At 39.7% G+C, this 26407-nt stretch overlaps 1 protein-coding gene across 1 annotated transcript in view; it reads right to left on the reverse strand.

Moving 5' to 3' along the window:
• LOC106039608 (neural-cadherin-like) overlaps positions 1–26407 on the reverse strand; it is a 75800-nt gene that overhangs the window by 22953 nt on the left and 26440 nt on the right. The window contains 18 exon segments of the mRNA XM_067004240.1: positions 1384–1505; positions 1507–1662; positions 4768–4997; positions 5196–5380; positions 6593–6686; positions 15454–16473; positions 16476–17067; positions 17588–17871; positions 19361–19504; positions 20221–20363; positions 20365–20405; positions 20803–20930; positions 21026–21275; positions 21843–22010; positions 22601–22773; positions 23354–23524; positions 24227–24395; positions 25375–25541. Of these exon segments, the coding sequence (XP_066860341.1) occupies positions 1384–1505; positions 1507–1662; positions 4768–4997; positions 5196–5380; positions 6593–6686; positions 15454–16473; positions 16476–17067; positions 17588–17871; positions 19361–19504; positions 20221–20363; positions 20365–20405; positions 20803–20930; positions 21026–21275; positions 21843–22010; positions 22601–22773; positions 23354–23524; positions 24227–24395; positions 25375–25541 (4237 nt within the window).

Raw genomic sequence — 26407 nt, forward strand, 5'->3', positions numbered from 1 at the left:
AAGTCGTGACCAGATATTTCATCATTTCATAAGCCATTGTTACACCGCACAGTACCATAACAATCTTAAACCAGGGCCCGGAAAGGATAAACAGTGCAACAGGGAGCACATACAGAAAGTAACGCACCATAAAACTCAATTTGGAATACAGGTACAGCAGACTGGAGATTAAGGCAATCAACATCGTGACTAGCAACTATTAAGCAGGTCCAATACTTATACCAATTTTAGTTTAACACACTCTGGTCAGATTTGTCGATATCTCAACCCTTCGGGCCCCACGTTGGGCGCCAAAAAGACTGTTGTGGTTTAACCCGGCTGGCAGCTAAACACCACACAGCCGTTCGCTCACCCTCCCCCCTCCCTCTCTGGGATGGGGGGAGAGAAACGGGAAAGTGAAGCCTGTGAGTTGAGATAAAGACAGTTTATTAAGACAGGAAAATAATAATAACAATAATAATAATAATAGTGATAATGATAATAGTATTAACAATAATAATGTGTAAGAAACAAGTGATGCACAATGCAATTGCTCACCACCCGCTGACCGATGCCCAGCCTATTCCCGAGCAGCCGGCCCCCCCACCCCGGCCAGCCACCCCTATATATTGTTTAGCATGACGTCAGATGGTATGGAATACCCCTTTGGCCAGTTTGGGTCAGCTGTCCTGGGTCTGTCCCCTCCCAGCTCCTGCTGCACCCCCAGCCTGCTCGCTGGCAGGACAGAGCAAGAAGCCGAAAAGTCCTTGGCCTGGTGTAAACACTGCTCTGCAACAATTAAAACATCAGCATGTTATCAGCGCTCTTCTCATCCTAATCCAAAACATAGCACCCTACCAGCTACTATGAGCTACTTAACTCTGTCCTAACTGGAACCAGGACAGTAAGTGACATGAAACATCAAACATCAATTGGCCTGTTTATTGCAGCAAAAACTCAGGGAGGTAAATTCCTACCTAGAATGAACATTTTAATTTCACCAAAGGAATACTGGTGCATGCCAGCTGCTATAGTAAAGCAAGTTTCCTATCTAATATTTTCTAAAGTCCTTACTGCCCATTCTTCAAACTATATTTTATTCCCCTCCACCCTGCTGCTACTTAATTCCTACTGAATTAAGTGCTCTTATAATGAGAGGTGTTAATAAGGCCACTGTTTTCTCCCAAGGTTTTCATTCTTACACACAGTATTTCCATTGATTTACTGGGCCACTGGTAAAGGCACCGTTGTCATTAAGTTTACACTCCAGTATACTTGTAGGTTTTTTGTTTTTCCTTCAGTCAGCATTGCACTCATTGTTTTTCGAGACCTGTATCTTTTTAAATACATTAGACATTTTAAAAACAAAAGGAAAAAGTTAAGGTGCAATCCAAGTTTCCTCACCTGTAACCATTCAAAGTGTCAATACACATCCCACCATTGAGACAAGGGCTTCGAGAGTAGGAGGAACAAGACTGATGAACTCGGTCCCTAGCTGAGCAAGTGCAGACTGCACTGACAGTGATTGGTTACAGAGGCAAATGAGACACTTCCAGTATCCATCACTGTGGGGATGTCACTCACACTGAGGTAGTTTGTACAACCACTGCCCTCACTACAGTTTGCACTCCTACATTCATCTACATCAATCTGCAAAATGCTCGCTTGTAAAGCTGACTGGATCTAAGAGAAAACACAGTTTAACAAATTACCATTCTGTTCCTAATGAATGTTTTTATTTACTGCTTCATTTCTAAAAAAATCTAAGTTATCGTAAAGTTAATGGAATGCTTTAGTTTTCTGAGCATTAGTAACATCTCTGACTATACAAGCAAAGTGGTTTCATAAATACAGGAATTATTAAAAAAAATCACAGTAGCAATATTTCCTGAAAACTTAAATCACTGACACGACTGATATTGAATGTGTTAAATTGGTACCGGACTACCAACGTTTTTGCTCAGGACCAAAGCTGTGTGGTCTATGTCACACTTCTTGCACTCTGATCGCACTAGTAATTCATACCCAGTGTTTCTTAAGTAAACTTTCCCATAAGGATGCAGGCACTGGAAAATGCAATGCTGAGCTGCATTTAATAATAACGTCCACAGAAAGTGACTTGACAAGTCTGTGGCAATTTGGATTCAGCCTATTCATTCACATCCTTTAAGCTTCCTTTTCATGTCAAATGTCTCAAAGAAAACACAATCAACCTAGCGTATGGGATACTATGTTCTATTCTACATTAATCTTTGCTATTTCATTATTTTTATCATGAATTGGGCTTGCATCTGAAGGCCCAAATAAAGTGAAGAGCCTCACTATATATGGGTGTACACACACATATATATACACTATATATACTATATATATATATATATATAGTTTTTGTAACATAGCAATAGTGTTCTCACAGTTTGCAACTCCTAATCCAAACAGGAAAAAAAAAAAAGAAAAAAAAAACTATACTAAGGCACAAGGGAAGCTAGTTGTTCACAATAACCCCTAGGAAAATAACAGAGCTATGACTATTTCACACCTCTTGTACTTCAGCCAGTAGCCTATGCACAGGACTACGGTATCACCACGTTTGTTCCATAGTATAACAGGTTTGTTCCTTTCACTTGTTTTGGGATTTTGCACAGCTGCCTATAAAGCTTCAAAGTTTGATTTGTATTTGAAGATTCAAATACACTGAATGACATGCATATAGTGCCCAAACCTGAATAGAAGAGGCCTCACTATGGTCATGGACAATGGAAACATACGAATGTAAAACTAACAAAATGAGATCAGACTCTTTCTTTACACATTTAACAAGTATTTTTTAAAAGGATAAAATGCATGACAAATATTTTAAAAGTAAGTTCTTAAAAGACCAAAACAAATGCATAAACACTGAAGCTCTTTTTAAAAATTTTACTTGTACTTGTACTGTCACGTCAATTTACCACTCTAAGAACTCTGACCTTTATAATCAATTGTCAATATACCCTCAAATATCATAACCTATGGAAAACCATGTCCCCAAAGGCATAAAATAGACTCTATAATGACATCATGCATCCTGTCATCGCTTTTTGGTGTCTGCTGCCCACATCAATCACCATTAGCAGGGAGTAAACAAACAGCTATGCAGTACTGTCACAAAAAAAACAGCATATATAAACAACATTAGCTCCTTTGCACTATTATGGAGGACTATTTTTGCTGCTGAAAATAGTTGTTGTAAAGCTGTACCCCAAGGAAGTAATGCAAACATATTATATATTTAGCAATTCAATGAATAGTTCCAGTTCTAATTACTTATTTTCTCTATTTATATATAAAAACTACTGCAGAAATTGTTCAGTTATGATTAGTTTTCTGTAGACTATTGGTGATTACTCACTAGAGCTATTAATTAAATATTGAAAGACGATATATAATTAATACAAGCATGACTTTTTCATTAAAATATGTGAAGCAATCCCTTGTTACCACTTTGATGAATTCAACTCTATTATGGCATAGAATATTTGAAATCTATGCAATTTTCCATAGTATTATTGCAGTAATTCTATAAATAAGCAAAAGAAGAAGTCATTTCATGAAGAAGCTTCATGAATAGAATTTGCTTCTGTGTATTTCCAGCTTGGTCATTGTGTAGATTCTCACAATCCACACTATTTAAGATATTATAAAACGTGGGCAGGTGGTAAGAAAGATACTGTTTAGTTCCAAGAATCATGGTATTTACACAAACAGAAAGTGCTGTTTTCTCTTCAGTAAAAATCTACCATAAATGCCATGTATTAAATTCAAATACGCTCCTGTAGCCACAAATGAAATGTCAAGAAGTGCCATCTTGTCCAGAGCAAGTTACTGCCAGTCAACTGAGCAGCAGCACCTTGCCTTTGTGCGCAGCAGCAGCTTTTTGCCTACTCAATAGCATCTGCAGGACTTCAGCAAAGCCAAAATCTGGAAGGCTGCTGAAAATGGAAGAGTGGGACCAATACAGACTGCATATGGGTAACTGATTTAGAGGGCATGCAGAATGTGGTAAAATAGTAGGAGTTAAGTGTCATCAGGAAGGGAAAGAAAATATCTCATTTCAAAAACTGTTTTACTCCTATCATAGAAAAAAAAGGACAGGGGTGTCACATTGTATTTAAGAGTTAACCTTTGGTGAGTTAAAAAAAAATGATAAAATTGGTTTTCTCCATCTCACTTTAACTGTTCTTCTAACCTGCATGATCCTTCCAGCAGGATTTTTTCTATGGACTGTCATCTCTTTGTATAGCAGAATTTCAATCTGGGTGACATCAAGCCTGTGGTAAGTGTCTAACCACAAGCACATGATTCGGTATTTCCATCAGCATCTAAAATGTCCGAAGAGCTGTCAGTTTCAAGACATTCTCTGTATTACAGTGCCACTTTGTCTTTTATGATTCTTCTACTATCATACTCAAAAGTCTGATAGATTATACAATAAGACACTGACTAGAGAAGACACAGGCAACTGTACTACAATTGGGAATGGAGGGCCATCTTTCTATGACTAAAAGTAATTGTATCTATTGAAACTGAGTACAACTGTATGATAACAAAATGTATGGGATTAAGGAGAATGAAGACAACTTGAATTTAGCACTTGTTTGACAAATTTTTTGTCCTTAGTGAAGCAAGACCTATCTGTAGGTCTTGCATATTCTTCCACTGAGGTTTGTGTGAGGTCTGGGATACATAACTTGCATCTATGTCATTCACCCAAATATTAAGTCTGCAGAACAGCCCTAGAGAACATACCTCATTTTTAAACGCTGCCATCTCAGCATGCAGTTTCTAAGGTCTGTAACATGCTAAGCCATCAAGGACTGCAAATCGTACATCTGCCTGTTTTCCATCAACGTTCATCAAACTGAAGACAATGATATCACTAAGCTGAACTGATAACATTTTTGCTAGTAATTCCTTGAACTTGACATATCTCTTTTTGCTGTGTTTATCTCTCCATATGAACTCCTCTGCTGTGACATCTGAGTTTGGGATTCAAAAATAAACATGAAATAGAGGTTAATTTCTCAACTTCTTATTTAGCAATATGAAAACATACTGGAAAGTGCATGTGCCCTATAATGACATCTAAATCAAAATCATAAAATAATACCTACATCATGTAATCATTCAAATATACAAGCAGCTGATCTAAACTCTCAGCAGGAACGAAAACTAACCTGATAGACGCACAGTGGCTGAGTTTTGTATGGCTTCATCTTCCAGCTCTTTGACATGGATTTGTACTGTAGATATAACATCAGGCCAAACTCCATCAGAAACTCTAACTTTTAAACTGTGTATTCCTTCAGGAGCATTATCCACCATCATCAAAGAACCAGTCCTCTGATTTAACCTGAAAGATCTAGACATAAACTTTCAATTAGGGAAACTTAATAAATCAAAACTGAGAACTTATATTATTCATTAACATAACTCACAAAGCCTTAAATGTTGCTATGAAGGTTACAGGATTAAAATTTATGGCAATCCAAGAACAACCTCAACAAAGCACCAAAAATGACTCAGCTGAGAAGTGACAGTTTGCAGAGCTTATAAATAGATGTTTCTTCCACTCCCAGACCCCTATGCCTTCCCAATCCTGAATAAAAACAACCAGTCTGCAGGAGACAGTATAACCACAGGGTTCAACATAGCCATCATGTACAGGTCTATACAAAAATAGAAAGTGACAAAAACACACAAAATAATCCCTGATTCCCATTTATCAGTTTGGAATAGGGCAAAGTCTGTATGAAATCTCTGATTTCATTTTTATGTGCCACCTCAAAGGGACAATAAGCAGTAATTATGGAAATATTCCATGAACACTACTGTGGAACAGTAACCTCCTAAAATGGAAACAGGCCTAGTGGCTGCTGACAGACAGAAAGTCAATCCTTAACTTTGGTCTAGATACACCTTTTAAACTCTTGTTCTTCACAGTGGGGACAAAAATTCACAATCATTTTCACATCTATCCTCTGTACATAAGACAGTATATAATTCTGCTATATGCCATCTCAGTTTATGATATGGACAAATAATATGTTAGTAGGAATTAAGGATCCAATTCGATATTTGAATTAGCAGAAATAACTCCACTAAGTTAAAAGTTATGGCTTTCCCTTGCAATTCTAAATGTATTCATCAACAAAGATCACCAAATTCACTTCCACTTTTGATGAAATTATTATATTCTGCCCTTTTGAATTTGTGATTTGTATTGCATCAACTTTAACAGTTAGGGGCAGGCATTAAAAACTCTGCCTATTGTTAGATTGGGTCTTACAGAATGTGCATGTTTAAATAAATTAAGGTTTAAAAATAAATATCATGGTGTGACCCTGCATTGTCTAAAATAAATAAAATAAAATAAAATAAAACAATGCATTGAAAGTTCTTAGTAATTAGTTACTCAAGTTTAAAAACAAGAAAAAGCACATTCAAAGGTACATTCCTTCATACACTCAATAACGTTGTCTTGTGTGCATCCTGAACATAGAGAAATATATGGTGAGTAAAATAATTACAGAAGCATAAGTATTATTAATTTTGACACAAATACAATCCTCACTTGAGCAGTTTTCCTTCAAAGAGAAATGTTTTATTGTCCCAGTCATCCTGATCTGGTGCAAACACTTCCCCAAGCGCTGTTGTTGACCATTTTCCTGTTGAGATAAATTATAATAAATCTGCATTTAATTTTTTGCTTTATACACTTTATATTCTGCTTTATATTTGCTTTGTACACTTTATATTCCGCAGCATTCATTACAGAGTTTATTATTTTCAGATTGCTGCTCAATTTGGTGATGGTTATGATCCAAGATTCTTAACATGATTCACAGCTTGCCATCTGATTTCTGTCAGTTCTGGGAAGGTGAGTACACTGTGGATGTCACAGGAAGGCATAGAAGCCAAAACTGATTCAAACCAACACAAAGATGAATGCAACTCTATATAAAATTCTCTGAACAAAAATAAATAAATAAATAAATCACTGTATCAAGAGTTAAACCAATTGCTACTCTGGTATTTCAGACAGCACACTGCTGGAACCCAGCAACAAAGGGAAAACATCCTGGGGGCTGCAGCTGGAAGAGAAGGACATGGCCAGGAAATGGGCAAGAAGCCACTAAGCTGTGCTAGTTCTTGGCCCTTTTTTCAGGTCTCTGTTGGCCATCACAGAAGTGGAACACACACTAAAAATAGAGAAATAGTTCTAAAATAGCAAAAGGAGCATCGTATAGGGAACTACTCCAGGGAAGGAGACCTTAGAACTCTACAGCAACATATGAAATTTTTAAGGTTCATATGTGGAGCCAAACCACCCTAGAAAATTCATTCTCTCACTTCTATGGTAGGATCTCATCACATCTTTTTCTAATTCAGGTGTTCTGAATTCAGCAAAAAATAACTCACTGAAAAAATATCTTCTGTAGATTAATCTAACACTTATCTGAAATTCTACCACTGCAATGATAACTGAGAATAGCCAAGTTTATCTGGAACAGAGTATATGGAAAAAGGCTTAATAAACCGTACCTATAAAGGCCACCAGGGCTAGTTTTATTTAAGGTCAAATTTTACACAGATAATTTCAGGAAACAAACACAGTGATAGAAATTCAAGACAAATTTTAGAGAATATTATTCAACTGCTTACGCATTGCTAAACCACTCCAATGAGAAAATGTTAAGCATTCACTTAATGGATGCATTTGCTCTGTTCTTTCCCACTACAAAGTGAACCTCTTAGTATTGTGGTTGCTATCACAGAGCAGCTCTCCTGCTGGTATTTCTTGAACTAGGTACTGTGCACCGCTCAAGAAAACATCCAGAATAGCATCTTTTATTTGTCAGTCCAAAGGCTCCATGTTCTAGAAAGTAGTTACTTACTGCATCTCAAAGATTATTTTTCACTTTTTTTTTCTTTCTAAAAAGGCACTGACCCAGTGTCCTGGTTCCAGTTAGGACAGAGTTAATTTTTCCTCATAGTGGCTGGTAGGGTGCTATGTTTTGGATTAGGATGAGAAGAGCGCTGATAACATGCTGATGTTTTAATTGTTGCAGAGCAGTGTTTACACCAGGCCAAGGACTTTTCGGCTTCTCGCTCTGTCCTGCCAGCGAGCAGGCTGGGGGTGCAGCAGGAGCTGGGAGGGGACAGACCCAGGACAGCTGACCCAAACTGGCCAAAGGGGTATTCCATACCATCTGGCGTCATGCTAAACAATATATAGGGGTGGCTGGCCGGGGTGGGGGGCCGGCTGCTCAGGGATAGGCTGGGCATCGGTCAGTGGGTGGTGAGCAATTGCATTGTGCATCACTTGTTTCTTACACATTATTATTATTAATACTATTATCATTATCACTATTATTATTATTATTGTTATTATTATATTCCTGTCTTAATAAACTGTCTTTATCTCAACTCACCGGCTTCACTTTCCCGTTTCTCTCCCCCATCCCAGAGAGGGAGGGGGAAGGGTGAGCGAACGGCTGTGTGGTGTTTAGCTGCCGGCCGGGTTAAACCACAACAGTCCTTTTGGCACCCAACGTGGGGCACGAAGGGTTGAGATATCGACAAATTTGACCAGAGTGTGTTAAACTAAAATTGGTATAAGTATTGGACCTGCTTAATAGTTGCTAGTCACGATGTTGATTGCCTTAATCTCCAGTCTGCTGTGCCTGTTTTCCAAATTGAGTTTTATAGCGCGTTACTTTCTATATGTGCTCCCTGTTGCACTGTTTATCCTTTCTGGGCCCTGGTTTAAGATTGTTATGGTACTGTGCGGTGTAACAGTGGCTTATGAAATGATTAAATATCTGGTCATGACTCTAATCTGGTATTTGTACTCAGCACTGACGTCGACTCTATACTTTGGAACCCATATCTCGGAAACTATTAGCAATTACACCAATTGCCTGTTTTCGTTAGGGAGCCAATCTGTGAAGGGGACAGGGGAAGACATGTTTCCCTACCTGTTCACTCTCCCTTTCTCCTTCACCACCCTCTTATCCCCCGAGCTAGTTACGGTGGTTCTCCGAGATGTTGAATATCCTTGGGATACTCAGACCAGCCTGCTCTTGTTGTTATGTCTCCTGAATGCGCTTCAGATTTTGTGGAGGGTTAAACAACTACTTAGGAATCTCATCCGGAGATCTGTCTTGAGGCGGGATAGTTGCGAGTGGCAGGGAGTGTGGGAGGATATGGGCAGGTTTCTAGAGCAGTGGTCACCTCCAGTGTTTTGGACATTCACCCCTGAACAACTGCAAAATCCTAAAAAGCTGGCAGAATGCTTGAAAAAAGGTGTCATGACTCTGGCAGTTCCAAAGTGACACAAATCACTGTAGCGTGCTGGGGTCTGGCTTGTGCCTATCGAGCTGCAATTGATGCTACTATCAACCTAGCGACAGCTCCTGCAGCCGCTCCAGCTCCTGCAGCCGCTCCAGCTCCAGCTCCCGCAGCCACTCCAGCCCCTGCAGCAGCTCCAGCTCCTGCAGCCGCTCCCACTCCTGTGTCTGGGTCAGAGAAACGAGCTGTAGCAGTGCAAGTTGACCCCGCAGAGGGTATTCCAACCCCTGTGGCAGACCCTGTGTCTGGGTCAGAGAAACGAGCTGTAGCAGTGCAAGTTGACCCTGTAGACAAGGTGAAGAAATGGTATAGAGGCTCAGGTCGTTTAGAACGCAGACAGTCTTCTGCTAAGTCTGGGCATAGTGAAGACGAGGCTGGGCCATCAAAGGTGCAGGAGACTGAAGATGAGGATGGGGATGTCGAAAAATCAACAGTAACTACCCGGACTCTATACCAGCGTGAGCTACGAGATGTGCGAAAAGATTTTGGTCGCTGTATAGGTGAGCAGCTTGTCACCTGGCTGCTCCGGTGCTGGGACATTGGAGCCAATTATGTGGAATTAGAGGGCAAGGAAGCCAGGCGGCTGGGATCCCTTGCTAGGGACGCATGCATTGACAAAGCAATTGGAGATGGAGCACGATCTCGCAGCCTCTGGAGGCGTCTCCTGTCAGCTGTGCAGGAAAGGTATCCCTTCAAGGAAGAACTTGTATGTCTACCAGGCAAATGGACCACCATGGAGAAGGGAATTCAGTACCTGAGGGAATTGGCCGTACGGGAAGTCATTTATAAGGACTTAGACGACGCACAAACATCCACAGATCCAGATGCAGGCCGGTGTACACCACCCATGTGGCGGAAGTTTGTACGGAGTGCACCATCATCATATGCCAGCTCATTGGCAATACTAACCTGGAAAGAGGAGGAGAATCCCCCAGTGAATGAAGTGACTAAAATATTCCGGCGGTACGAAGGAAATCTCTCCTCTTCCCTACAGGCCTGTGTCTCGGCTGTGGAGAAACTCTCTGAAGAGGTCCACCAACTTAAAGAGAATTTATCTTCCCCTCCACCTGAACGAACCAGTGTCCACCAGCTAAAAGAGAATGCTTTGGAGAAACTTTCTGAAAAGATCCACCAACTTGAAGAAAGATTATCTTCCCCTTCACCTGAACGAACCAGTGTCCACCAGCTAAAAGAGAATGCTTTGGAGAAACTTTCTGAAAAGATCCACCAACTTGAAGAGAGATTATCTTCCCCTCCACCTGAACGAACCAGTGTCCACCAGCTAAAAGAGAATACTTTGGAGAAACTTTCTGAAAAGATCCACCAACTTGAAGAGAGATTATTTTCCTCCCCACCTGTACAAACCAGTGTCTCAGGTATTAGGGGTAAATGTTCATCTATGCAAGGAAGACAATATGGTGGGCACACACACCACGCCACCCTGTGGTTTTACCTACGTGACCATGGAGAGGACATGAGAAAATGGGATGGAAAATCTACTGCGACCCTAGAGGCACGGGTACGTGAATTGCAAAAGAAAACAATTGGGAAAAAGGGGTTCTCTGAAAAGTTTGCTGCTCCAACTTCCAGCAGGCAGTCCTTTAAACACTGAAACGAAGATTCTGACCAGGACTAGAGGGGCCCTGCCTCCAGCCAGGGGGAGGAAAGGGACATTCAAGTTTATTGGACTGTGTGGATTCGATGGCCTGGCACGTCAGACGCACAGAAGTATAAGGCTTTAGTAGACACCGGTGCACAATGTACTCTAATGCCATCAAGCTATACAGGGCCAGAGCCCATCTGTATTTATGGTGTGAGGGGGGATCCCAGCAGTTAACTGTATTGGAGGCTGAAGTGAGTCTAACCGGCAATGAGTGGCAAAAGCACCGTATTGTGACTGGCCCAGATGCGCCGTGCATCCTTGGCATAGACTATCTTAGAAGAGGATATTTCAAGGACCCAAAAGGGTTCCGCTGGGCTTTTGGCATAGCTGCCTTGGAGACAGAGGACATTAAACAGTTGTCTACCCTGCCTGGTCTCTCAGAGGACCCTTCTGTTGTGGGGTTGCTGAGGGTTGAAGAACAGCAAGTGCCGATCGCTACCACAACTGTGCACCGGCGGCAATATCGCACCAACCGAGACTCCCTGATTCCCATCCATAAGCTAATTCGTCAACTGGAGAGCCAAGGAGTGATCAGCAAGACTCATTCACCTTTTAATAGTCCCATATGGCCAGTGCGAAAGTCTAATGGTGAGTGGAGACTAACAGTGGACTATCGTGGCCTGAACGAAGTCACGCCACCACTGAGTGCTGCAGTGCCAGACATGCTAGAACTCCAGTATGAACTGGAATCAAAGGCAGCCAAGTGGTATGCCACAATTGATATTGCTAATGCATTTTTCTGCATCCCTCTAGCAGCACAGTGCAGGCCACAGTTTGCTTTCACTTGGAGGGGAGTCCAATATACTTGGAATCGGCTGCCCCAGGGGTGGAAACACAGCCCTACCATTTGCCATGGACTGATCCAGTCTGCGCTGGAGCAGGGGGAAGCTCCTGAACACCTGCAGTACATCGATGACATCATTGTGTGGGGTGACACTGCAGAAGAAGTTTTCGAGAAAGGGAAGAAAATAGTCCAAATCCTTCTGAAGGCTGGTTTTGCCATAAAACAGAATAAAGTTAAAGGACCTGCACGAGAGATCCAGTTTTTAGGAATAAAATGGCAAGATGGACGTCGTCAAATCCCAATGGATGTGATCAACAAAATAACAGCTATGTCTCCACCAACTAGCAAAAAAGAAACACAAACTTTCCTAGGTGTCATGGGGTTTTGGAGAATGCATATTCCAAATTACAGTCTGATTGTAAACCCGCTCTACCAAGTAACCCGTAAGAAGAATGCTTTTGAATGGGGCCCTGAGCAACGACAAGCCTTTGAACAAATTAAGCAGGAAATAGTTCATGCAGTAGCCCTCGGGCCAGTCCGAACAGGACCAGATGTAAAGAATGTGCTCTACACCGCAGCCGGGGAGAAAGGTCCCACCTGGAGCCTCTGGCAGAAAGAACCTGGGGAAACTCGAGGTCGACTCCTGGGGTTTTGGAGTCGGGGATACAGAGGATCTGAGGCCCGCTATACTCCAACTGAAAAGGAGATATTGGCAGCATATGAAGGAGTTCGATCTGCTTTGGAAGTGGTCGGTACTGAAGCGCAGCTCCTCCTGGCACCCCGACTGCCAGTACTAGGCTGGATGTTCAAAGGAAGGGTCCCCTCTACACATCATGCAACTGATGCTACATGGAGCAAGTGGGTTGCACTGATTACTCAGCGGGCTCGAATAAGAAACCCCAGTCGCCCAGGAATCTTGGAGGTGATTATGGACTGGCCAGAAGGCAAATACTTTGGGATATCATCAGAGGAGGAGGTGGTCCGTGCTGAAGAAGCCCCACTGTACAACAAGCTACCAGAAAATGAGAAGAAATATGCCCTGTTCACTGATGGGTCCTGTCGTATTGTGGGAAAGCATCGGAGATGGAAAGCTGCTGTATGGAGTCCTACACGACGAGTTGCAGAAGCTGCTGAGAGAGAAGGTGAATCAAGTCAGTTTGCAGAAGTGAAAGCCATTCAGCTGGCTTTAGATATTGCTGAATGAGAAAAGTGGCCAGTTCTCTATCTCTATACTGATTCATGGATGGTAGCAAATGCCCTGTGGGGGTGGTTACAGCAATGGAAGCAGAACAACTGGCAGCGCAGGGGCAAGCCGATCTGGGCTGCGGCATTGTGGCAAGATATTGCTGCCCGGGTAGAGAACCTGGTTGTAAAGGTACGCCATGTAGATGCTCATGTGCCCAAGAATCGGGCTACTGAAGAACATCAAAACAACCAGCAGGTGGATCAGGCTGCTAAGATTGAAGTGGCTCAGGTGGACCTGGACTGGCAACATAAAGGTGAATTATTTATAGCCCGATGGGCCCATGACACCTCAGGCCATCAAGGCAGAGATGCAACATACAGATGGGCTCGTGATCGAGGGGTGGACCTGACCATGGACACTATAGCACAGGTTATTCATGATTGTGAAACATGTGCTGCAATCAAGCAAGCTAAACGGTCAAAACCTCTTTGGTATGGAGGACGATGGCTGAAATATAAATATGGAGAGGCCTGGCAATTTGATTACATCACACTCCCTCAAACCCGCAACGGCAAGCGCCACGTACTTACAATGGTGGAAGCAACCACTGGATGGCTGGAAACATATCCTGTGCCCCATGCCACTGCCCGGAACACTATCCTGGGCCTTGAAAAGCAAGTCCTATGGCGACATGGCACCCCAGAGAGAATTGAGTCAGACAACGGGACTCATTTCCGAAACAACCTTATAGACACTTGGGCCAAAGAACATGGTATTGAGTGGGTGTATCACATCCCCTATCATGCACCAGCCTCTGGAAAAGTTGAACGATACAATGGACTGTTGAAGACTACACTGAAAGCAATGGGTGCTGGGACATTCAAAAATTGGGATACACATTTGGCAAAGGCCACCTGGTTAGTCAATACTAGGGGATCTGCCAACCGAGCTGGACCTGCCCAATCAAACCTGTTACGCACTGTAGAAGGGGATAAAGTTCCTGTAGTGCACGTAAGAAACATGCTGGGTAAAACAGTCTGGGCTACTCCTGCCTCAGGAAAAGGCAAACCCATTCGTGGAATTGCTTTTGCTCAGGGACCTGGATGCACTTGGTGGGTAATGCAAAAGAATGGGGAGGTCCGGTGTGTACCTCAAGGGGATTTGATACTGGGTGAGAATAGCCCATGAGTTGAATTGTAGTATGTTAATTATTATATAATACTGTATGTCATCACTACCATGATTGCTATATATCATAGATGAAAATGGTGATTAATTACAAGGTATTGAAAAGAGTGTAACCTGAGCATGACATAAATGGTATGGAATAAGGGGTGGATATCTGTCCTGGTTCCAGTTAGGACAGAGTTAATTTTTCCTCATAGTAGCTGGTAGGGTGCTATGTTTTGGATTAGGATGAGAAGAGCGCTGATAACATGCTGATGTTTTAATTGTTGCAGAGCAGTGTTTACACCAGGCCAAGGACTTTTCGGCTTCTTGCTCTGTCCTGCCAGCGAGCAGGCTACGGGTGCAGCAGGAGCTGGGAGGGGACAGACCCAGGACAGCTGACCCAAAGTGGCCAAAGGGGTATTCCATACCATCTGGCGTCATGCTAAACAATATATAGGGGTGGCTGGCCGGGGTGGGGGGCCGGCTGCTCAGGGATAGGCTGGGCATCGGTCAGCGGGTGGTGAGCAATTGCATTGTGCATCACTTGTTTTCTTACACATTATTATTATTAATACTATTATCATTATCACTATTATTATTATTATTGTTATTATTATATTCCTGTCTTAATAAACTGTCTTTATCTCAACTCACCGGCTTCACTTTCCCGTTTCTCTCCCCCATCCCAGAGAGGGAGGGGGGAGGGTGAGCGAACGGCTGTGTGGTGTTTAGCTGCCAGCCGGGTTAAAGCACAACTCCCAGCTTTCTCTCAGATCCTTTCTTGCCAGCTAAAACCTCCCTCCTCAAGATTTATATCTTGCTCATCCCCACAGTAGCTGTGGCATTGTAGGTCTACGATTTCTGACTCAACTATGAATCTCTGCTATTTCTCAAAATTGCTTCAGTTCCACCATTCTCATCTCCAGATCACTCTATGTCAGATACTTTTTGAATCCTGTGTACGCATAAAAGTTTTCCTCTGGAGAGGCAAAAATTAATGAATGGAAAACAGTTTTTATTGGTTTATAAAAATACTGCATTTTCTGTACATGCAGTATGTATTTGTTGATAGCTAACAGTCTCTTGGTAGATTATCTTTACACATCAGGGTTTGAACTTTGGAACATATACTCTACTCACTCTGATTTATTTAGTAGTTTACAGAATTGGAGCTTTAGTTTAAAAATACGTAAGCCATAAAAAAATAGAATTTAGAACTGCTAGAACCGTAAAATGGTTATATTAATGCACGTGATGTAATGTCCAGACAGTACTTACCTTTGTTACTGTACACATATATTTCCTTGTGGCCAGATTCATGGCAGTTGTCATTTTCATCACCAATTGTTATAGTTAGGGTGTTTGTAGAGCTCATAGCTGGAATCCCACTATCCGCTATAACTATTGGCAGATGAAACACCTTCTGCTTTTCTCTGTCAAAGGACTTCAAAGCAGTTATGGTTGCCGTGTTATTTCTGTTGTCAGTAAGAGAAAAATCCAAAGAATTCTGGTAATCTGGTGGCAACGAAAATGTAAAAGGTGGCCCATTTTCCTCACTGTCTGGATCAAATGCATAAAGCAGCTTTGAGGTATGGTTCATATGCACTGTTTCAGGCCTCAATGCATTTTCCCAAACGACAGGCAGGTATGGTGCCTCAAACTCTGGTCCATTGTCATTAACATCAAGCAAGTTAATCAAAACTGTAACACTTCCAGTTTGGGCGGGCATCCCTTGATCTGAAGCTTGCACAATTAAACTGTATTTCTGAATGACCTCACGATCTAGTTTATTTGCCACAATCACATGACCATGTTTGTCAACTGCAAACTGTCTCAAAGGATCTGAATTTGACTTTACAGAATATATAATGTTCCCATTCAAACCAGAATCTTTGTCTGTAGCTCTCACTGTGGTTACTGTAGTACCTGCAGGCATATTTTCAAAAAAAGGTTTTGCCTGAATAAATTGAAAAGGGAAAACTGGGCTGTGGTCATTAGAGTCTTCAACTTCAATCAGGCAAACAGCAGTACTAGAAAAATCAAGATCTTCCACTTTAATAGTAAGATTAAACTGCCTTTCATGTGCTTTCTCAAAATCCAATTTTTTTTTCAGTCGGACAGTGGCACATTGCCATTCTTTGTCATTCTCAATAAAAAGCTTCTGATCCGGGTCTCCCCCGATGATACTGAATGTTAAGCGAGCGTTTTCCCCAGCATCTGCATCTGCAGCAGACACTTGCAGAACTTCTGAGTCGATGGCACTGTTTTCAGGAATTGTTGCCTGCCACAACATTTTGTGAATCTAGGTACATGGTCATTGACATCTGCAATCCAGATAGTGGCAGTGCCAGTTCCTGTTAGCCCTCCCCCATCTCTTGCTTCAACAGTAAGAAAATAATTTGCAGTCCTTTCTCTATCAAGCACTCCCCCCACTACATGGATTGTACCAATATTGGGATTGATACTAAACATGTCAGTACCAAACTCATTTTTTACATTCCCTGTAATTCTGTAAGTCAGAACAGCATTAAGACCTACATTTGGATCATCACAGTCAACTGCACTCATTGCCATGACTAATGTATCTGCAGGAGAATTTTCAAAGACACTTCCATTGCAATCATCAGGCATGCACGTGAAGAAAGGTACATTGTCATTTATATCCCACACATTAATAATCACATCAGCAAATCCCATAAGTCCATCTCCACCTTCATCAGTAGCCAATACAACAAATCTCCACAGTGCTCTTTCTTCCCGATCCAGCATCCTGTGTGCATAAATGCTTCCAGTGTTCTCATCTATTGTGAAAGTATCAGCTGCACCACGCCCATGCAATGAGTATCTCAAATCTCCTTCATCCACATTGCTATCAGGATCATTTGCCATAACCTGCAAAAGTGTTGGAAAAAAAGATACAGTAATTATAAAGTGATTGCATTATATACTATATGCTCCTGTAGTCTAGCAGAGTCAAAGCAAAAGTATATGGCATGTTACTAATACGTGCATGTTAGATGAATGGCAAATAAGAGGTGGCTGAGCAACAATTTGGAGTAGATAACTACGTTTTGCACTACAATAACAATGTAGTACATTATACTACTACAATCATCTTTTATATTTTTTCTATTTATAGAATTAATTTAACTATACTATTCTGATAGCTACTTTAAAATGTTAATGATCTGCATTTTAGGATCACAGATGATCCACTCTGCTTATCCTGCTTAATATCTTCACAATTATGCTTCCTTAAAAGTCAATTTCTCCAACTGACAAAAAGTACTCAGTAAAATTAAATTACAATAATATATCTGTGCTGGATTATTATTCATGTAATTGTACCAGAGTAATCTGTGCTTTTTCATTAAAATATTATAATCTCTGAATGTGCATGAAAGTACACTACCTGAAGTACAAAGACTGATAACCCATCCAGTTCCTCAATTATACTTCCATAGTATTCATTGATAGAGAAAACTGGAGACTCATCATTTTTATTCATGACATTGATGATGATAACTGCATAATCTTCCCATTTCCCATCAGAAGCCAACAAGTGTATCTCATGTATTTTTGTTTCTTCATAATCCAGTGGCTGGGCAACAAAAATAGTTCCTGTTTCTGCTTCTACATTAAGCTCTCCTCCTGTGTTTCCAGCAGTGATCTGATAACGTAACTTAGCATTTGTTCCTGTCAATTACCAACAGTGTCAGAAAACACATAATTTCTGTAAGTACACGAAAACATGGGATGTTACGATGAAGTACAAATCATAACTGATTTTTGGTATTACAGTTTGTTAGTCTGTTAAAATCTGCAACTATGTTAGATTACTGATTAGTATTTTCAGTTTTGCTATGCCCAATTACAACTTGTGTCTAGTTATGAAATGTATCTTTGCAATGAAGTATTAATTCTGCTTTTACTTATGATCCCTTCAATTCACTCAATAATCAGTATGACTGGCCAAGACTATGGGACCAAAAAGACAAATTTGTATTTGCTAACACCCAGCATGTAAGAATGAGTTATCAAAAAATACTTCATAAAATAGAACCATTCATTTATTTATGCATAGATTTTACCAAAGAGGATAATTATGACTTTCTCCTCTGGCTTAATAGTGAACAGAAGTTCACAAAATTTCAGAGGCAATCCCAATTTGCCAATGGTTTCAGACCAAGTAAAGATGTAGAGCCTTTCATTCTGAAAGCTCTACCTTGAAGTTACCATTCTTCTCCCCTTCTTTCATAGCTACACCTTTAATCATTTACATTATTAAGAGGACAGAAATGAAGGCTCATATCTCTGTAACTTCAGTACCCTGATCCAACGTTATAGAGTAGATTTGCAGGCAGCATAAGTAATAAACTAAGAGTTCCTGGTGTAGGTAAAACCTTCAATATAGCTTAGCCACAACTGCCTCAATCTCCTTGAATGGAGGAGGAATCAAATGTATCCAGGATGTACTTTCACTTTACAGACATGCTGACAGAAAAATCCTCTGGGACCTGTGCAACAACACATATGGTTTCACCATATAGCAAAGTCAGATTAGTAGTCCACCATGGACAAAAGACAGAAGCCTGCACTTTTTCCTCTCTAATTTATGAGCACTGGTTACGTACTTGTTTTTACATGACTTACTGCTGAATTCCTGACAGATCTGTAAATTAACACATCTAAGACTCAACATATGTCCTTAGAAAGTCTCATTTCCAATATGACAACAGGTACCAAAAAAATAAAGAATCTTACAACTACACAGTCTGCAGACAAAGTAAACAAATCTCATTGAGTACAAGTCTGATACATTCTAGTTAACCAGGACATTTTTATTGGTGCTTATTTGTGAAAAAAAAAAAAAAGAAAAAAGAAAAAAAAGATATGATCTAAAATAAATTTGTACTTGCTGGCACATAAATTATTTCCCATCATCCCACATTGCTTCATGTAAGTCCTTTCACTTACGTGTCACTGCTCCATTATCAACTAACATTCATGCGTGAATGCACGATCAGTTCACACTTTTTAAATTTAGTTTTAAATTTTAAATTTAGTTTTAAAATCTAGAGACAAGAAGACATTTTCCTTCCCAACCCCACCAAATACATCTTGGGGTACTGAAATTAACTCATTAATATTTTAAACACAGGTATGTGAAATTCCACTACTTTACCTTCATCTTCATCCTTAGCACTGACTGTAATGAGAGGTGAGCCCACATCCTGATCTTCATCCACGTTTACCTCATAGACACTCTGAGAGAAGACAGGCTTGTTATCATTCACATGGGTGATAAAAACATGCACGTAGGCCATGTCTAGAGAGACAAGAAACAAGAGATTAAAATACTCATCTGTGCCACTTCTGTCAGCTACAATTCCTTAAACTGTCTAGCTGCACATTAAGTGAAGACGAGTATGGAGACAGTACAGGAACAAACCCTTAGGGTTGTGGACAATATATATACCAACATTACTCAAAAGCATTTGGGTATCAAACAAATGTCACATCCAATTTGTTTAAGCAGATAGTATGTGAATAATTGATGCCTAATATGGCAATTGTATAGTTTTAAGTCGTAACTCCTTGTCCTGAAACCACAAAAGCCAAACTTTTTTATTTAAGCACAACTGTCAATTGAGAATAGGATTTTCTGTCTTGAACTTTCATACTTCATAATTACTCTTGAATTAATACAGTAGCATATGTAGTGCTTTGAGAAACTCCTCCACTACCTAAACAAGGTCTGTATTCTAAGGATAATGGGTGCATCTTTGCCAGGTAGGAAACGCTCTCTAAACTCTGACTATGACTCTCCAGTTTTCTTTCTATTTCAGAACAAAAAACTTGCCTGATCGTCATAAAAAACATCTCTCCCAGCTCTGACACAACTGTTGCAGTCAAAAAATTTTTAAACAAACACACACTTTTACAAGTACAATTGAAAAAAAAATTATTTTTGCATTTCAGAGCTGCTGTTTTCAGATACCAACCCAGGTAAAATCATGCTTGTCACAGGTATCTGTTTCTTACCAGAGTTTGGCCTCCCATGTTTTCCAGGTCGAGCTGACTCAGAGCCATCTACTGACTTGACTTCTAAGAGATAGGACCTCTTCTTCTCTCTATCAAACACTGAGGTAGTATATATTGAACCTGTCTGCGAGTCCAAGTGAAAACGTGTAGTCTCTGCTGCAGTCATGTGACAGAGAATAAATTATCTAAAGGATTAAAAACAAGATGTTAATCTGTACTTTTCTTTCATTAGATACCTCATAACTAAAGTAGTACTTAAAGAGAAGAACAGTGTCATGGTTGAGAATTTGACGAGATCGAAGAAAACTAGGTAAAAATGCAGTCTCTAGTTTTAAGTCATTTAACTTCCTTCTACTTTGCCCATCTGTAAATATTTCTTCCTGTTTTCTATCTCATACCTACTACTTTCAGTTGCATTTTTCAAGTGACAGGGCAGAGAAATCTGTAATTAACTACTTTATTACACCTCATGTTTTCCTAGTAGCCATCCCTTTTCTACGCTGAAGACTCCTAGTCTATCTAGTCATTATTTATACAGAAGTTATTCCATTGTACGGAAGATGTAGGTCCACACTTGCTTACCTCACCATTCTGACCAAGGTCAAGGTCGGTGGCAGAGACCTTAATGACAAATGTCCCAACATCAGCTCCCTCTGCCACTGAGGCTTCATAAACAGATGAAGTGAAGAATGGGACATTGTCATTGACATCTAAAACATCAGAGCACATAAACAAGTATAAAACAGAAATAATAAGAATAAAAAATATGCACTATGGTTATATGATCACTGAACAGCTTACACACCTGTTACATTAATATAGACCATAGTGAATGCTGCCAAGGGAACTGCAGCAACATTCTGTGCTCGAACTCTCAGCAGAAAGCTCTTTGTAGTTTCATAATCCAGTGGCTCAGCTATCAGGATTGAAGCAGAACCATCATCTCTGTTTGGAGTCAAGTAGAAACGAACTGGCATGTTGGTTTCCGGAACAAGTACCTCTTCTAGGTTGTAAGTCACACGGGGATCGCCAAGGGGAGAAGTTGCTTTGATTGCCTGCACAGTTCAAAGAGTTTGTGTAATTAACAGGTTTCTAAGTACAGCAATGTTTCTAAAAGTTTCAGTGTACCAACTCTTTCAGATCTCCAGCTCTCAACTGAAAACACTAGGACAAGTATTTCTGGCTATCAAATCTTAACCCTACTCGATACATCCCCAGGCCACAAACAGCTGTAGCCAAAGTTTAACAGTTACTACAGGGTTGATTACTCACTGTTTTACCCTACAAACATTTATTTTGGAGTTACTTTGTAAAGCTGTTCTGTTTACTTGTTCTGAGCCAAACCAATCAAGTCTAAGTATTTTAAGTCCAATAATCACCTCACGTAAGATGGCAGCATTCAAAAAATTTGAATATCCAAATGGCAAGGAAATTAAATAGTGGTTGCACTCACATAAATTAAAGCAAAAATGCTGGTTATTGTTAGCATTTTTGAAATAAAACTAATAGCAAATCATCGGCCACTGCAATACACAAAATTATACAGCTCACTATATTTAAGCAAATAAGCACATTCAGATACTCTAGAGCCACAAAAATAATCAAGTCTGTGCTAAACTTACCAAAACTGACGTATCCCGTGTAGTATTCTCTGGAATAACAACTTCATAGCTGTCCCTTTCCCACTGTGGAGGCTGTTTTTTTGCACTGGTAATAGTTACCACAAGTTCAACTTTACTGCTCCTATTACCTCCATCTGTAGCAATAATCTCTTGAATTATAGATGATCTCTGAAGAGCAAAAGAGGGTTCATTACAGAGGGTTTTGATCAGGGCTCAGATGAATTTTTTAGCAAAATAATGAAAACATGAGTTAAAGGCATACTTAAGAAAATCTGCATGAAAGGAAAACATCCATAAGTGGAGAAGACTCAACTCAGAATATGAAGTAGGTGCAAGGTTGCTGAATAATCTGCTCTTTTCTTTATTCATGATTGTTGGTAAACACTGGTATTTGTCTCAAAAAAAATTAGCAAATTTAACACATCCTAAATTTAAAATAAACTATCAACAACAACAAAATCTTTGTCAAATCCCTGAGTTCTTAAGTTCACCTATCAACCGTTTTTGTTACTAGGTCTGTAGTGTTCTTAGATTCAATACTTTCAAGCTACTTTCAAACTGAAATCAGGGCTTGCTTGCATGCAATTCACAGTCAAGGAGCTCATCAGCTAAAAGCCTGAGACTCAGGTATAGTTTAAACAGAACATATTAATCCTTTAAAGTGAAGGGGTAACGTGGCAATGAGAACAATGTCATGACTTCCATCCCTCCTATGATATATTGAGATGACCACTTCAAAAGGAAAATAAGCACCATACCTGAGATATGGGTTGGTTGACAAACATCCAGCCTGTAGCAGGGTTAATTTGTAAATAATCTGGTTCTTCATTCGCTATGGAGTATGTAATGACAGCATTTGAGCCGTAGTCATCATCATGGGCTGCAACATGAAGAAAGCTGGTCCCAACTCTTGTGTCTTCTCTTAGGAAATCTCATGTAAGGAAAGGTTATTTCAAACTGATCATTAATTCACTAAAGTACCATGAACACCTTACTAAGAAATATGAAGAAATACTACAGTAAAAATGTATGGAAGATATCACTTTATTCCCCTTGGAACAATGCCCATAAAATCAAACAATGTTTTCAAGAGCTGTTATGATTCCATAGTTATGGATCATATTTGAAATTTGTATTATCACATTCATAAACTGGAATTCTTATTCAATCTAATACTTTTTCAGGTTTTCTGGTTTTGCTTTTTTTTTTTTTTTAACTAAAGGACTAATTGCTTTGTATGAAATATAAGCAAATGGAATTTTAGCTTATTGCATAAAATCAGAAACTACTTTCTTGGATTTGTATATTATAACTAACCGAGAAATACCAGGTTTTTAATGAATATTATACATGCAATTCTGAAATCTCTGCAGCCAGAAGTGCATCTCTGGCTTCAATCACCCAATTAGTCACAGGATTTACTGCTACGAAAGACAAAAATCCAAAAATCTTAGACATCAGGTAAGCTCACACTCAAGGCACTGAAACTCTATCCAATGACTCTCAATTACATTCATAGTGGGTGTTTTCAAATCTGGGATCATTGCCATTTTGGTCCAGAATGATAACATTTATCTGACATATTCCAATGAGTGGTTCTGCTGCCTGGTCTGTTGCTGTCAGAATGATAGAATATTCCCTCTGTTTTTCTCGATCAAATACCTGTATAGTTGTCAGAACTCCTGAAAACAAATTAAATACCAGAATTAAAATACTACGCATTTGACAATACTGTATGTAGACGTTTATTTGATTGTCAATACATTGAGATACAAGTCAATAGGCTGAATATACCTATAATGCAAATTTTAGGTTCAAGACTTCAGTCATAAGATTTAACAATTTCAAGAACTTAAACTGTACTGCTCAGGCAGACACAAACTTCATAAACACTTATATCTATATACAATTGATTTTAGTTCAGAAAGGTAATACCAAACTAACTTTAAGAGACCAAGTTTCATGTCTTTTATCCTCTAAAAATTCTGCCTGCATTTAGTTTTGCCCTTCCAAAAATTTTAGTCTCTTGGTCATTTGTAAGACTACTCTGTCATTTGGATAAGTCATTTATATGCCATTAACAATGCTACCAGATAATGTGCACCTAAAATATGTATTTTTTAAATCTACTTACAAAGACACAGGAGTTATTTCACACTGCAGAATTTCCACGTTTCAGGGAAAATATCAAATCTAGTTCTAGTTCTACTGGACATGTATGAAATTAAAAGCAGAATGTTTACGCAGTTAAAACACCTTACATTTTGTCTGCTATGAAAAAACCTCAATGCAAAGCACAAAGTCCGATCTTATTTAAGCTTGTTTTCCATCAGCCTAATGAAGTGGTTTCTATGTGCCAGTATCAGTTATGATATTCAGTTTACCTGTGTCAGGATGAATACTAAATGCTGGTAGGATACCATCTCTGTGCATCAAGCCATATTTCACTATACCATTGGCTCCTTCATCAGTATCAGTGGCTTCAACTTGCAGTACAACTGTCCCTGAAAGTTGGTTTTCCAATACGGAAGCATGTTCCCGATAATACTGACACTGAGAGGGGATACAAACAAAAACAAAAACAAAAACAATCAAGCATGTAACTTGCCATATGATTTAATAATACATTAGAGAGGAAAAAAAAACAAAACAAAACACTATTTAGCCACACTACCATTCAGATATGCTGACGTTTTTATCTGTATCATGATTAACTTAAGCACTTTACTTGCTATTTTGTGGTTATACGAATACTATGCAACTCCAACTGATTAAAATATTTGGACAAAAAGTTACAGTTGCATACACTTCCGAATGCAAATATACTTCTATGTTAGCAAAAAAGAGAGTATACATTTGCCCAAATCATAGAATTGCTCTGGTCAAAATCAGCTTTCTATGCAAAGTAAGTTTGTCAAGAACAGATTAATGATAATTTGCAAGACTGAATTGAGCCATCACGGACTTTTTAAAACGTGGAACGTTATTCATCAACATACTAGCCATTAGCATCAAACCTGAAATTTTTAGACAATGGAATGTTAAATACTAGTGAACATTCTGAAAACACATTCAAGCATTTATTTTTACAGTACTTTACAATTCAAGCTAAAATACCTTCCATCTTTTCTTTCATCAATTCCAGACTTATAATCATCACAAGAAGAAAGAAATTTAGGGAGGTGTTTTGGAACACTTTGGAACAAGTCCACTGGATAGATACACCTATTGATCCTTCATGTGTCATACTGAAACACCAAAAGTTATTCACCCAACCTAATCTTTTCTAAAACAACAGATGAGGTGGGGTTCAGGAAAAAGTCTGCTTACAGAAGCTGCTCTGCCACAAAAGAACAAACCATATAAAGCTCAGGAGAGGGACGGGAAAGACGGAGAAGACAGTGGCATCAAGAGGAGAAAAATAAAGTGGATCACGTCTTGAATAATTTATCTGCTGCACCACTTGCAGTGGCAACAGTCTTAAACATTCACCACACAGTCTAATGTATATCATGTAGCCTCATTTATTCACCTTGTGAAAGACAGGTTTGTTGTTGCTGACATCATCGATTTTCACAATAACCTGAGCAGTACTTGTAAGAAAACAGGTCCCTCCAGAGGCATCAGTAGCTGTGACATTAAGTATGTACTCTGTCCCATGCAACTTTGGAAATGGACTTGAACGAAGTCTAACTAGCCCTGAAAAACAACAGGTTGCAGCTTTTTTATTTTTTAGTGTATTACCCAATTCCTGTTATTCTTCCAACCTTTCTAATTATTCACAAGACTGATACATTTTAATTACTATGGTATTTTTTACTGCAGTCTGATAGTAAAATGAAGACAGCAAAACAACAGGTCTGCACGTATGCCTACACAGCTGAAAGAGACAACAGCTACAGCTCAGCTGACCTGCACATTATCTTTACTGTATCTGCTGCAGAAGTTAACAAAACAAAAAAAAAATCCAGAAACATTGTGGCAAACTTCTGTTTAATCTGTTTCAGCCCTACCAGGGAGCCTGGGTACATTCCTTTATTATTGCAATTAAGTCTTGTCTCCTTTGTGCTGCAGTCATTCATGCTAGCTCAACTGAAATTAGTAAAAGTTTTCCTTCCTGCAACACAATCACCACAACATTAGGCTGTTTAGACATACCCTCAGAAATGTGCATTTTGCTACTCTTCCAAGTCACCCAAATGATACACCCTGCTAGATGTGACTCTCAGAGAAAGACGTATGAAAAATTTGTTACCAAAGCAAACCAGACTGCAGCTATCTGAGACCATGTAGAAAGAAGCTGTCATTCATCCACTTCATCATCCATCAGTCACCTCACTTATTCATCAGGGGTAACAGCAACTGTCATTACAATAGAGTATTATCACAGCATCAATGTCGCTCAATGTGCTTACAGATGTACTGTTTTAGCTGCTTCACTTATTCTTGACATACTTCCACTTCTCCTTGCCATTTCTGTGACAAGGGAGTGAAGACTATTCTTCTGATATCATTTGTGAAATTAAACTGCTGCAAGCCACTGCAAACTTTTATTGGCTTATTAA

Source organism: Anser cygnoides, chromosome 12, assembly GCF_040182565.1.
Source record: "Anser cygnoides isolate HZ-2024a breed goose chromosome 12, Taihu_goose_T2T_genome, whole genome shotgun sequence".
In the NCBI taxonomy this organism is placed as follows: Eukaryota; Metazoa; Chordata; class Aves; order Anseriformes; family Anatidae; genus Anser; species Anser cygnoides.